Source organism: Pteropus vampyrus, unplaced genomic scaffold (assembly GCF_000151845.1).
Source record: "Pteropus vampyrus isolate Shadow unplaced genomic scaffold, Pvam_2.0 Scaffold124, whole genome shotgun sequence".
NCBI lineage: Eukaryota > Metazoa > Chordata > Mammalia > Chiroptera > Pteropodidae > Pteropus > Pteropus vampyrus.
Genome location: NW_011888905.1, coordinates 2,575,012 through 2,589,203, shown reverse-complemented (window position 1 = coordinate 2,589,203; position 14,192 = coordinate 2,575,012). Strand labels below are relative to the sequence as shown.

The window sequence follows — 14,192 nt, the reverse complement described above, 5'->3', positions numbered from 1 at the left end:
CCTTTGGGATGCTGAACAGTCTGTCGAGCAGCCCTTACCAGAGGCACGGATGGCATCCAGAGCTTTCATCCTGTACAGATAGTTGTAGCAATCTGTTGAGAAAGATTGGTCTCAGGCAAAACTCGCAAAAGATTTTCCAAACTCCAACAAGCTAACAGACTGCCTCCCCACATCCGTCATGTTCCCAGGAACAGGGGATCACAGCTGCTGGTTTTGCCAGCAGCTATGCTACGACTCCGAGCGCAAAGGCACCCTGCACTCGAGGGACTCCCGGCTGAAGTCCTGTCCAGGAGCATGCTGCGTACTCAGGTTTCCCTGCGTTTCCAGCTGCAGCAGTCTGGCATCATCATCCGCAAGGAGCTGAGGTTCGTACTTGATATCTTGAACCCTGGAGAGTCGAATATCAATCTCCTCTTTTAAGTCCTGTTCACAGAGAGAAAAGAACACGCCGTCACTCAGCCTGTACTCTACTCCCGTCAACCTGGAAACGGAGCAGAGCAATGGGCAATGTGACAGAAGCAGAGAAAGGTTCATTTGGCCGATGAAACTGCAAGACAAGACTCAAGAATTTAAGAAAGAAGGGGACTGGGTTCTCTAAGAACCTCTCCCCTATCTCTAACCTAGACCTTCTAAACTGCCAGGATGCCTCCCAGCCCTGTAGCACCCACGAGCTTTGACTTTCAGCTGGATTTGGAGGCTTCTTGATTAGGTGTTATAGAGAACTTCTCGGGCTGGGAAGAAATCAAAAGCAATGGAAGTCACAATCCACCCTAAAAATCTCTAGGGAGGCCTGCTCATGGCTTATAACAGTTTGAGGACTATGCCACCTGGTGGAGCATATTTAATTTTCTAAGTAGGTAATTCACATCCATGGTATAAAATTCAGAAAGGTACTGAAGGTGTCACCCCTCCCTTATACAGAAGCAACCACTGTTAAGTTTCACATTCTTCTCTTACTTGAAAGGGTTGCCAGACCCACAAATACTTTTTCTTGTAACTTTTTATAAACTTCCATTGTGAAATATATCACACACAGCACACACCTAGCACAGGCGTACATTTTAAATAGTTCTAAAACTCATATGCCCGTATCCACCCACCACCGTTTTAAGTTCTGGAACACAACCAATGACTTCTCCAATTGAACCACCCCTGAATTGTAATTTGTCAACAGTATCGATTTTTTTCTCTGTTCTATCTCATCACCCCAAACGAGATGTTTAGCTGTGCCTGGTTTTGAACTTTATGCAAATGGAAAAATACTTTTGAATTCCTCTGCAACCTGCTTTCAAATTTTTAAATAGCCTGAGAGTGAATTTACATGCAATAAAATGCGTCTACTTTAAATGTGTAGATTGATGAGTTTTGACAAATGAGTATAACCACTCCACCACCATTCCAATCGAGACACAGAACACGTCCATCGCCCCAAAACTTTCTTCATACCCTTTGCAGCCAACCTTCCCCCTCTGTGCCCCAAGCAACGCTGGTGTACTTTCTATCCATATAGTTCTGTCTGTGGTAGAATTTCATGTAAGCGGAATGGAATCACATGGTGCATGTTCTCCTGTGAATGGCTTTGCTTTTTGTCATTCAGCATGTTTTTGAGATCCAAATTTGCAACTTACACTTTTCATTCACAGATAGTTGGAGATTCATTTCTGTTCACGTTTATCTTCATTTTTTGTAGTATTCCAGAATACAAATGTCATTATATAGCCATTCTCAAATGGACGTTTGGATTTTTAAAAAAAACATTAAAAACAATGTCATGAATATTCTTGCACATGTCTTCCGGTACACATGAGCAAAAATTTCTCTGTGGTAGGATCTGAACTGCTGGGCTGTGGATTAGGTACGCGTGCAAGCTTACTAGATAATGCCCGATTGTTTTCCACAGTGGTTAAACTAACTTATACTTCCACTAACAATGGATGAGAAATCGAGAATTTTTAAAAGTAAAAGGAACCTTGATCTCATCCAAGGGTCCAGGAAGCTCCTAAGCAGTCAGAGTTTGGAGTGGCTCATGCAGTACTGGAAGCCAACCCTGTATTCCTCTCATGGGAGGCAGGAGGCATTTTGGAGAATTGAGAGAATGTGGAAGGAGCACTGATGACCTTTCGGCCTGTGACATCTTCTTTGAGGTTTTCCATGGAATATATTAGCAAAGAACAGAGAGGGGAGAGTTAATAACACTGGTTAACAGAACATTGGTCCAGAAGCTGAGAGAATTGTGTACTAGCTCTAGCTCTCCCACTAACCTGCTTTTTACTCAAAATGAATTATTAACTACCTACTACATGTAGGCCCTGGCTTTGCAGTGAAAAAAACCTGGCACGGTGCCTGCATCCTTGAAGCTTACGGTTCAGTGGGAGGGGCATTAAGCAAATAGAAAATTAAACAAAAAATTGTGGTAAAATGTTATCTATAGCAATTGGGAGACAAGAAGAAAACAAAGAGTAGGACCTACTTTAAATAGATAACAAACACTCCTTGTTGGAGGAAACAACAATTAAACAAAGCTAAAGAACAAATGAGCTAGTCACGTGGAAGTCCGACAGATCATTCTAGGCCACAGTAACGGCACACGGAAAAGTGAGAAATTCAACCAGTATAGCTGGATCGCAGTGATCAAGGGAGAGCCATACAAGAGGAGGCCGGTAAGGGCAACAGGTGCCTTTTACTCAGAAGCAGACGACAGAAACAGCAGGATGGTGGTGGATTAGCAAGAGTTCTGATTTAGACACTTTAGGTGTGACGTGCCTATCAGACATCTACTGTCGGGCCGCTGGATACGTAAGTATGGAACTCAGGAAAGAGGTTTGGGGTAAAGTTTCATCAACAGACAACCAGGCCAAGGAACGGAAGGCCATTACAGAGAGACTGCTGGGTGGTTTGTTTCCTTCCTGTACATCGCTGGGCAAACTGCTTCCTTCTCTTAGGTTTCAGTTTCTAACGTGAATGTTGAACTAGATGATTTATGGAGCCTAAGTCTCAAGTTCTGCAAAGGCACCTCTTCTTTCTGAGCTGGAGCTAATTCTAACCACCCTAAGCCCAGCCTTAAAAACAAAACAAAACCAAACCAGAAAACACCAGGTTGTTTAAGTTACGCTGCGAAACATCTTAAAACAAAAGTTGGAAACTTTAACCCAGCCCTTCGTTCTGCAGATGCAGAAACTGAAGTTCCTGGGTAAGCTACCCGCTGTGGCACAGCAGCCAGCAGGTAAGCCAGGGCCCAAGCTGACCGCTACTGCCCCATCTACTAAGACAAGCACGTGGGTAACCGGACAAGGAAGCGGGCGGGTGAGTTATTTCTAAAGGCAAAAGAAATCTCATTCCGGGCCCTAACAGATTTGGAGAACCAGGCCCATCTCGTGCCTTAAGGACCTACCTTGGGGGCATTGTGTCCCACAGGGACATGAGGTCCCCTTCGGGATTTCATTGCAAAGCGCATGATTTGCCTCTTCACAAAAATAAATAGCAGTACAAACACCTGTCCAAGAGACGAGAGAAGAAACTTTAATGACATGCCTTCATTTCCAATCCCCAGATTCGGGCTCTCGGGGGCGCTTCGGGGGTGCGCCCTGGGGCCCGGCAAGGCCGCGGGGAAGCGGGGAGGCGTGGGGGTCCGTCTCAGGGCCTGGAGGGAGGGTTCTCGGCCAGGGGCGGGGCGGGATGGCCCGCGTCGGAGACTTCTGCTCCCAGGTACTCCTGGGATAGGAGTCAAAGCCCAGAAAAGGCGCAGGTGAGTGGGTGGAGGACGAGGACAGGGAGCAGCTCGCGAGGAGGGTCTCTACTGGGTCAGACGCGACAGCGGAATGGGCGGGGGATCTCCTCACCAGGCTCCCGTAGGCCATCACCAGCACGACATTCACGCCGGACAGCCAGTTACTGCTGGACGCCATGGCCTCCCCACCCTGCGCAGAACCGCTCCGGCTTCCCCCGCCGCCCCGCCTCGTCAGCCCGGGCTCCGCCGAGGCAACGGCGCCTGGGTTCCCTGCAGCTCCCCGGCCATTTCCTCACGGGGAAACACGAAGGCTGACCCGGCCAGAAAACATGGCGGACGGGGGGGAGGGGCTGGGAAAGAAGAACGACGCCTTCCCGCTTCCCCTCAGCACGTGACTCGGGCAGGCAATGGCACCCGCGGGCGGTGAGCGCGGAGACGCGGAACTACGCCGGTCGGAGGAGGCGGAGCGCATGCGTACGTCACGTGGCGGGGCGTGGCCGCGGAGGAGGCGGGGCGGGCGTGCAGGGCCGAGAGAGGTGTCTCGTGGCGCGGCGGCACGCGCACGCTTGCGTGCGCGTCCCTTTTTGCGTCACGTGCTGTGGGCGACGCAGGAAGGCAAGTGGGAGGGGGAAGGCGCGAGCGCGAGCGCGAGAGGGAAAAGGAGGGAGCGGGGCGGGGAGGAGGGAACCTTCTGTCACGTGACAGGGGCGGCGCGGCCCGGGGTGTCAGTGTGGAGGAGACTGAGGTAAAGTTGGGAGCGCAGCGGCGTTGGCGGCGGCGGCGGCGGCAGCGGCAGCGCGGCGGGGCCGGGTATTGTCCGCGGCCCCTTTAAATCCGCGATCCCCCTTTTACCCTCCCTCCTTCCTCCCCCACCCCCGCCGTACCCCCCTCCCTCGGTGGGCCCCCCCGCCCGTGTGCTCCCCCACTGTACACCCCCCAGTCGTGCGAGCCCTGGCGGCCCCCCCCCCCGAGTCGGCCGCCGGAGGTTTTGTTTATGGTCGGGTTCGCGGCCTAGTGGGCCTCGCCAGAGCCGGGGCCTCGATTTGGGAGCGTGGCCGGGGCGGGGCTTGGGGCAGCCGTGGGGGGGGCCATGCGGCTAGAGCCTGAGGTGGGGGAGAGCGAGAAAGAGCGCGAGCGAGCGAGGCCCGGGCCCCGCCTGAGGTAGGCCCTCTCTCTGCCCCAGCCGGCGCCGGCGGAGGGGACGCGGCGGTCCCCTCCCTCCCTCCCAGCACTCCGAGGGCCGCCGCGGATCCGGATCCGGCCTGGTTTGGGGGTGGCGGGGCGGGGGGGAGGGCGATGGGGTGGAGCTGCCCCAAACTCCCCCATGTGGCCCTCAGTTTGGAGTGCGGAGGATTAGGTGGTTCCGGGCGGGAGGCACGGAGGCGATCGGCCCCGGGAGCTCCCGAGGTGGCGCCGAGCGGGTGAGCCTCCCATCCTCCACGCGTGGGCTCGCGTCCCCTCTCCGTTTCCAGCCTCTTTGTCAGCTCCTCTTGTTACCCTTCCTGCTCTCTCAACCGCCCCAGCTCTTGGAATACGTTTTTTGCTGCTGTCTTTAGCTTCCTGTTGTACATACTGTAGTTCTGGGTACCCCAAACAATTGTGATGTTATTCGGGAAGCTGGACATGGAGGCCCCCAGCGGTGCATTACGCCTTAAGGGACGTCACCAGAGCACTGGGGTATTTGTTCACTCTTCTCATAAAGGGACAGGAATTCCAAATTTCTTAAGACCCTTCACTCTGTGGGCAGGCCCTAAAATCGCTTTGCACACTGGTGTCACAAACAGGAGACCGCTCCTTTTCCACCAGTTCTTGAAATGTAGCCACCTCTGGTGTAGGATGTTGTGGAAAGAAAAACACCACAGTAACAGGCCTTTTTGTTGTTATTGTTATCGTTTTGCCTTTGACTGCCCCTGGTTATTAGCTGGAGAAATCCTTTTTTGTCTTCCCCTGGTCCACCTCCCACCGCCCATATCCTGCTTTGGGGCTATCTGATGTGACTTGCTGGGAGGTGATGAGAATCGGTGACAACCAGCATTACTGTAGAACCGAAACGTTTTGGCTGTGTATGGGTTGATAAAACTGCTTTGAGATCCTACACCATTGTCCTTAAAGATTAGGCTATGCTCGTGATTCTTTCCGTTGTAAACGGGAAGTATTTCTGGCATGTAAACTGATGATGGAAGGCCTGAAAATGTACTGTTTTGTTTTGATTTTTAAAGCTCTTCCTTGTTAAATGCGTCCTAACTGGGAAATGCTCCTTTTGAAAATCAGATTCAAGTTGATGGGGAAGGGGATGCAGAGGTCATTACCACAAAGCGCCTAGGGGAATTAGTTGCTCTGTAAGAGGTAGCAAGCCTGACCCACCCCAGTCCAGCGTCAGTTTCTGAATTGTTTCTCAAATTAGATTGTAAGCTCCCTGAGGGCAGCAACTAAGTCATACTGCTTTTGTATTTTCTAAAGTACTGGACGCATAGTAGATACTCAATAAATACTTGTTATTTATTTTTTTCTGTAAAATTTCTCTGGCTATTTTTTTAAGTAGCTGGTTTTCACAAAATGGTCAAGGGCACTCCCGTGTTGAAACCTGTATTCGTTCCTGCGCTATTCCCTTGGTCTCCAATACTTCTCACCTATTTCCCTTAAATATTTTTGTTTTCTAAGGAAGAGGACTTTAAAAAGATTCTTCGCCTCCACTGATAACTCTGGATATGTCTCTGCTTGCTACTAATTCTGTGTCCACCAGTGATCCATCCCAGGTCACTTACCTATATTGCTCAGTGTTGTTACTACCTAGGTGGTAAAATTTTCCTAGTCACACATTTCAAAGCACTTGTAAGAGAGAAATGGAAGTCAATGGCAGGAGTGATCAGGAGGATTCTTTTTTCCTTTCCTGAGTACTTATGTGGCTTTCAAGATGACTTTTTAATATAGTTACAACGATTGGTACAGTATATGCAGTTCATATAGCTTAGTCATGCAGTTCATATCTGTAGTATAAATCATGTTCACAAATTGAAATCACATGTGGAGCAGAAAGCCGTCAATATTTGTAAGTTTCAAGAGTAGGACTACTCATCTTAGAGCCAATTATTAAGCATAATGGTTTTCCTCTAGTTTTACGATTTTTTTTTCCTCTTTGATTTGAATTCAGGGGTACTTGGTTAAACAACACTGGGTTTTTTGTAAATTAAGCGTTGAAACTTGACTATTATGCCAGCCTGGGAAAAATAGACTTTGTAGCAAATAATCCTGTGCTAGCTATAAATATTTATAGGTTTTTGTGTGCACATGTGTGTAGGGGGAGAGGTAATGGTTAAAAATTAGTCCTGATGTTTCCTTAAAAATCTTTCTCGGTAGTAGAGGATGTAGAACTCTTAATTCTTAATGACCGCATTACAAAACAAAGACCTATGCAACCTATTGACCCAACTTGGTGAAGAATTTATCCACAAGGAAGTCAGCTTTCTTTGTGACCCAAGAAACAGGTGAAATTTACTTTCTAATAGTTAATCCTTCCATATTTCCTTAGAAGCCTACCCTGCCTCACTCTCAAATCCAGCTATGTCTTCTGGGCAGTCTAGAATTGTCTAACAAAAAAAAAAAAAAAAAAAATTAAATACAGAGCATAAAGATATAAATTTATACTTTTTGGAGGGGAATAAGACAATGCAAAGAAACTTTTTATTTTGAGCACTTCATCACATGATGAATGTTTTCTTTATTAAATGCAGCAGCCAAGATTGCATTATAAAGCAGTGTGAATCAAGGGACTTAAATTCAGTAGAATCCTTGCTTGTTAGAAGTGATATAACAAAAAACTGTTCTGGTTTGGGGAAAGCTCCTGTGTGTTCTGTGTCTCTTTAAGGACTCAACAAAGTCGTCTTGTCCAACAATGATGTCTCAGGTTTAAAATGATTTCTTCCAAATAAAACTTTGTGCTAGGTTGCTTTGGGTTTGGGGCACATTTGGGATTCTCTGTATATTAAGGTGAGTGGTGGAGGGTAATTGCAATTCTGATTTCTTGGAACTGTGGATTAGGGGAACAACAGGCCGCTGCAAAAGCAGTGTGATGGAATTATCTAGGGAACTGAGAGTCTGGGTAGTCACTGGGGTTACTGCATGAGTTGTGGAAGGCAATGTAAGCCCCCACAGAATGCTGAGAGACAGAAATTTAAGGGAGGAAGAGGCTAGACTTGGGCTTGTTTTTTTCCAAAGGATGGTCACATGCAACTTATGTTAAACGGTTGTAAGGCAGGTAAGGCTGTTTTCACAGGTGGATTGAGTACAGTGTGTAAATTTTTTTTTTTTGTTTGGAGTACAGACTAATCCCCTTCCTGGATTAGTTGTTTCCAGGCTTTTCTGATTATGTTTCCTTCTGTAGAAGGGACTTCAGATATTTTCACCTATATAGAAGGCTTTTTGATTATTAATATTGTTTTGCTTACTATTGAGATAGCAAAACAATAAAACCTGCTTACAGGAGACTAGCAACCAAACTACGCCCATAACTTAGAAAAAAATAAAAACATTAACACATGCTTTGTACATTTCTTGTTATACAGAAGATGGATTAATAGCCATAGTTCCATAAGGAATTTATGAGACTAAATATGTCTGAACAGGAGAATCCTCTTGGTTTGTTTCTTCGAGGAAATGAAAGTGGTGACGGTGCTGATGAAAGAGGTGGACAACATTTTGCCCACATTTAACATCTTGTTCTTTTTAATCTTTCAGTATTCTACCTTGTAAATACTGTTATTTGTATATACTGTAAATGATGACATCGGTGGGCACTAACCGAGCCCGGGGAAACTGGGAACAGCCTCAAAACCAAAACCAGACACAGCACAAGCAGCGGCCACAGGTAAAGAACCGAGGGATCTGGAGCTGCGGACCCATGGGTAGCCTTGCTGGTTGATAACTGGTTTCTATCCAGCGCACCATCGTTTTGTGCTTTGGATCATTGATTTGCGTTCTTTATTCTTATTTTCTAGTCCTTGCCTCTTTTCACTTGGGCTCTGATAGCTGTTAATGATGTTGTGTGATGCAGTGTACTTTTTATTGTTTGATGCTGAATTATGAAGTTTGGAAAGTATGGGTCTCGTGCTTTGTATCTCTAAGAGAGCCTTTCCCTTCTTTCATCTGGGTCGTTTTAGCAACACATTTCTTACTTCCTAGACTTTCCACCTTGACATCTCTCTAGTCCACCTTCGTCTTGCCACCTTTCCCCTTTCCTCTGCTCTTCTTTTCCTAACTTATTTTTTATCTTTCTCTCTGGTCTCATTGAGGCCTAATCTGATTTTTCCTTTTCCATGAGGAGTTAGCATCTTTACTGTGTTTCATCAAAATTAACAAATGAGACACCCTAGAGTATTTATTGCTCAGTTTTAAGGAGTAAATTAGCCTCCTGGGTACTGAAGCTTTTGTTTTGTTTCTTAAGTTTGATTTAGATAGGATCTGTTTTCTTGTGTAGCGTTGGTTGGTACCTAACGTGAATGAATTAACTTCCCATTTGATTATGGTCAGATAAATTGAAGCTGTAAGACTAGAACTTTTCTCACATTCATTCTTTTACTTCTCCTCCTAAGTGAATTTCTAGCAGAATTTTAGTACATGAGTACTTTAGTTGTCTCAGTTGAGACAGCAGAATTTGTGGTGTCTACAAACACACACTGGATACTCAGAAGATGTGCTGAGTCTGTCCTCAGACTAAACCTTATGGTATTCGCAGCCCTAGGAGTAGGAGGGTGGCATTGGTTATTGCAGAAACGGGAACAGGATTTACATATGACTTTGCAAATATATTAGTGTGAATTAAGGTGCAGATGTTTCAAAGTTGTGTTGTGATCCCAACATGAAAGCCTCTTTGACAGGGAACAGTGACGGGAAAACTTCTTGCTTTTTAGGGATTGTAGAGTGAGATAGTGGCAGCTTTACTCTTTGTTTTTTGTCATTTTGCTGATTTAAGCATATTAAACGGTGTAAGTCTCACTGGTCATTTGTAACAAGGAGAAGGAAGTTGGGGTGGGAGGTGGGTGGGCTGTTGACTGCGTAGGTCCCTCTTATTTTCTAAACTATTGCTTGTCGATCATGCTTTCTTGAACTTGTCTCCCTTTTTAGGCCACTGCAGAACAAATTCGACTTGCACAGATGATTTCGGACCATAACGATGCTGACTTTGAGGAAAAAGTGAAACAAGTGAGTACATTGCTGATTTGCTGTAAGCTATGGCAAAGGGCATCAGGGTTAAAGCGTAGTTAACTAGCATAGGTGCCTACCAGCCTGCTTTCTGCTGTAGAGATTAAAGGAATTGTGGCCTGAAATAGGATAAGTTAAGCTAATAGATGCTTTTATCGTCTGATTTACTCTATCCTTTAGGACAGATACTTCGTTCGAAAAGGTTTTGTCTTCATTTTAACTTCCTGTTTAATGAATGAATGACATTGTTAGTGCCACTTTAATAGCACCTTTGAGTAGTTGTGGCATCAAAGAAATGTGGCAATTCACAGTATGCTGAAGCCTGTGTGTTTCTGAGTTTGAGTCTCTTAGATGCTTATTGTTCGATTGCTTTGTTTGTAAGTCCTTTTGACCCCATTTTTGATGACAGGTGTTAATATTTTGCTTTTGGAACTATGACACCAAATTCTGCATGTTTTGCTTTTTAAAGCCTGGTTCTTTCAAACACAGCTGGTGTTTCTTCTCTTTCTGTTCTTCACCTAGTTTTCTTTTGTGGGGAGTGCAGGCTTGTTCATGATCGCTGCTGATCTTTCTCTTTCAGTTGATTGATATCACAGGCAAGAACCAGGATGAATGTGTCATTGCTTTGCATGACTGCAATGGAGATGTCAACAGAGCCATCAATGTACTGCTGGAAGGAAACCCAGATACGGTAGAGTGCCGATAAAGTGTTCTAGAAAGTGGGTCCCTGGCCGAGAGACTAGTAAGGTTCCACAAAATAGCCAGTGGGGAAACTCAGTTTAAAGCAGAGTACCTTGTCCTCCAAATAGAACTGGGAACTACCTTGGATAGTGTTTGCCGAAGGTTGCAGATACTTAAAATTCATGAACAGCAAACGGCAAAATATAAAATTAGTCTCTTCTAATTGACCTGGAATAAATTATTCACTCCAGACTAGTGACTGTATTCAGCCCTGGGTTACGCTGAATTAGAGGTGCTGTTTCATAGCCTTGGTTAGTAGTCATGGGAGACTTCCATTTACTTGTTTTATTGCTATTGAGCAAAGTTACTATTGGAGTCCGATTTGAGGACAGTCCCATCGATGTCAGCTTTACAGTTTATAATACTTTTTCATCACGTGGACTTATTTCTGCTGAGGTAGCAGAGAAACTTTATAGCCTGTTGACCATCCCTGGAGATGTTGGGGGATAACTCGCAGGACCTCTTGCCCTAGAATTTAGAGTTGCCTTCACCTCTTCCTCTCCTTCCCATTTAATGAGAATCTTTATTTTTGTGTTTGTCTTATCACTGTACCAAATCATAAGTCCTTTAACAGGGATTCTGCCTTACTAACTTTTGGGATGTTCCTGCAGTGCTTAGTAGAGAACTTGATTTTTTTTTTAATAAGCAGTATATCATTTTGAGGTCATTTCCATTTTCTTGGTCTCACACTGAGGGCCTTAGGTTGGGATAGATAGCCAGAGTTCATACTTAGAGTGATCAGCCTACTGGTATTCCAGTGTCACTTTAGCTAAATGTTACAGGTTTGTCAGTTTCCTTAAGACAATGGGAAATAATCATGGGACAGTTTTTTTAATCATTGAATTTAAATTTGTGGCTTTTTCTCTTAAAAGTGTGGCCTTAGGTTAGATTTTACATTTTTTATTTTATTTGAAACTTACTGCTTAGGCAGTAAGATAACAGTGCCTTTGGATCATTTTGAGTTTATTTTAGTGTAATTGTCTCAAGATTTTGGGGGGGTTGGAAGAGGGGGGATTACTTGTGCTTTGTGAATGTCTTGATTTTTGTTCACAAGTCACATTTTGTTTCACCTGGCATCTGCCTAGTGCTATAAGTCTGACCTTCCAGTATCCAAAAAGAATATAAGCTGGAGAAAAGTATGCTTATGCCACAAATAAACCAGCTACCGGTGAAATCAGTGGGAAGAAAGTCAGCTACTGGGATATTGGATGTATTTGGGTGGATGAGATCATATCAGAAAACTGGCAATACCTTTGAGAAGATCCTAGTAATTCTCTTTTCTTACAGAACTCTCTGGTGCCAGCAGCTGATGTGTACTCTAGAGGAAGAAGGTGACAGGTTTCTAAAACTTGCCAGGTTTTGAGACAGGCTAGTAAACACTAGGAAAGCTAACTGTTTTGAGTCTGGTTTCCAAGATTTCTGATGCAGATTTAGTTGTAGGGTTACTATAACTTAAGAATTGAAGCTACTGTGAGCATAACATGCTCACCAGCTATAATGCAGAATCAGCTTGGGTAGGAAGAGTAGGCAGCAAGGAGCTGCCAAGTCCTAGGTGGATACTTAATCTTTTTTCTTTAATTATTACTTTTGTGAACTATTTATTATAGACTTTAGACTATTATATGTATCTTGGCTGTAATTAAAAAAATTTATTTTGAACTTAAATATAAACAGTATAAAGTAGAGTATACTTAAAATTTACCATTTGCACCATTTTTAAGTGTATTATTTAGTGGCATTAAGTATACTGAAAAAGTTATGCCACCAGCAGTGCTATCTATTTCCAGAAATTTTTCATTTCCCAAGCTGAATCCAAAACAGATTTTCTGTATCCATTAAATAGTAACTCCCCGTTTCTCCCTCCCGCCAGCTCCTGGTAACCTCTTCTATTTTCTGAATCTATGAATCTGCCTATTCGAGGTACCTCATATAAGTAGAATCATGCAATTTTTGTCCTTTTGTGTCTTAGTTCAGTTAGCATAATGTTTTCAAGGTTTATATTGTGGCATATATCAGAATTCCACTCCTTTAAGGCTGGATAATCTAATATGTGTGTGTCCCCATTTTGTTTATTTATCCGTTAGTGGGTACTTGGAATTATTTGGAAGTAAGTTATAGGCATCATAATACTTTATTTCCTAAATGTTTGAGCATGCTTCCCTTAAAGAAGGCTACTCAGGAACACTCTTTGATATGATCACAGTATTTTTATCAACTGAGAAAATTAATAGTAATTTCATATTATACCTTGTTTGTATTCTTGGTGTTTGTCTTGGAACTTTTATTTGTACATATTTCCTGAAGAAATATGTGTAAATCAGGGTATGTGTACGTTTAAAACATTCATCTCATTTTCTTGAAGGATAAATGTTTTGCAAGACAGATTGTTTGGCTTATTTTCCTTACCACAAATTTTCCTTTCTACGGTCTGGAATAAATCATAGATTATAGTGTTTGGGGAAAGTTGAATTAGATTATATCAGTTTAGGAGGTACAGGGGAGAACAGAGTAGATAAAACCTAGAATGTAAAGCTCCTTATAGTCAGCATGTCTCGGCACCAGAGCCGCCAGAGCCGCGCCTTCCTGACTGCTGTTTGGTCTTCTTTTAAGTAAAGGAAATTGGGGGGTAGGGTGGAGCTGGGTAGTAGGTATAGTTGTTTTCCTCCTAAATTCTGAGTTGCTTGATTAGCGAATGTGCCCAAAAGTCGAATGCTGCTTACTCATTCTGAATTTAAAGTTAACTTTTAGAAACTTTTTTTCTTTTTTGGTTTATTTCACATGAATAGACTATAAAAAGTTGAGAGTGACTGAATCCAAAGGAAATTAGTTTTTTCAGCTCAGGAAACACATTTGAAAGCTAGGGACCAGTCACTTCGTCCTTTGACCGATATGCCAAGTGACTGAACTAGATCGCGATCTTGTGATCCTTTTGGAAGTGACCCCTGAGTCTGTAAGCTAGAAGCTCATCCCCTACAAAAAGGAATTCAGTTTTGCAGTGACAGAATTTGTTTTGAGGTTCTGTCTACCCTCCATTTAAACAAGTAAACTGGAAGGAGTGTCTTAGACATGGATGCTGAGTGGAGAATGGTGAACAGTTGTCCCCGCTTTTATCTCTGCTTTCCTGATAGCAATCCCTATTGATTAGATGTGAATGCTCTGCTCTTCTTTAGCATTCCTGGGAGATGGTCGGGAAGAAGAAGGGAGTTTCAGGACAGAAGGATGGTGGCCAGACGGAGTCCAACGAGGAAGGCAAAGAAAATCGAGACCGGGACAGAGACTATAGTCGGCGACGTGGTGGGCCACCAAGACGTGGGCGAGGTGCCAGCCGTGGACGAGAGTGTATGCATGGGGCTTTAACAAAACCAGCTGTGGGTCAGTAATGTCTAGATTCAGGGATGTCAGGGCCTTGCCAGGCTGGACCTGTAATCATTGTATCACCCTTTTGATTTTTCTTGCCATCGTCTGTTCTGAGACTTGGCATCTCTTACATGCAGCCTTTTCTAGCAGCAGCCACCAGTTTGGCATG

The 14,192-nt window shown here is 44.4% G+C and overlaps 2 protein-coding genes across 28 annotated transcripts in view; one reads left to right on the top strand and one right to left on the bottom strand.

Annotated features, from left to right (window-relative positions):
• CUNH1orf43 (chromosome unknown C1orf43 homolog) overlaps nucleotides 1–4,286 on the bottom strand; it is an 8,890-nt gene extending 4,604 nt beyond the window's left edge. Inside the window, exons 1-4 of the mRNA XM_011366536.1 lie at nucleotides 3,840–4,286; nucleotides 3,392–3,493; nucleotides 306–423; nucleotides 3–92 (exon numbers count right to left, since the gene is read on the bottom strand). Of these exons, the coding sequence (XP_011364838.1) occupies nucleotides 3–92; nucleotides 306–423; nucleotides 3,392–3,493; nucleotides 3,840–3,905 (376 nt within the window). The 5' untranslated portion in view covers nucleotides 3,906–4,286. The remainder of the gene's footprint in view (nucleotides 1–2; nucleotides 93–305; nucleotides 424–3,391; nucleotides 3,494–3,839) is intronic.
• Nucleotides 2,441–14,192, top strand: part of UBAP2L (ubiquitin associated protein 2 like) — a 39,623-nt gene continuing 27,871 nt past the window's right edge. For 7 of the 27 annotated variants that reach the window (XM_023534349.1, XM_023534347.1, XM_023534346.1 and 4 more), the window contains exons 1-5: nucleotides 4,435–4,537; nucleotides 8,462–8,591; nucleotides 9,848–9,925; nucleotides 10,506–10,616; nucleotides 13,837–14,038. In XM_023534349.1, the coding sequence (XP_023390117.1) occupies nucleotides 8,502–8,591; nucleotides 9,848–9,925; nucleotides 10,506–10,616; nucleotides 13,837–14,038 (481 nt within the window). In that variant the 5' untranslated portion in view covers nucleotides 4,435–4,537; nucleotides 8,462–8,501. Of the gene's footprint in view, nucleotides 2,797–3,168; nucleotides 3,224–3,631; nucleotides 3,746–4,349; nucleotides 4,538–8,461; nucleotides 8,592–9,847; nucleotides 9,926–10,505; nucleotides 10,617–13,836; nucleotides 14,039–14,192 lie in introns of those variants that run through there. The other 20 variants (XM_023534353.1, XM_023534351.1, XM_023534350.1 and 17 more) reach the window with 8 other exon arrangements.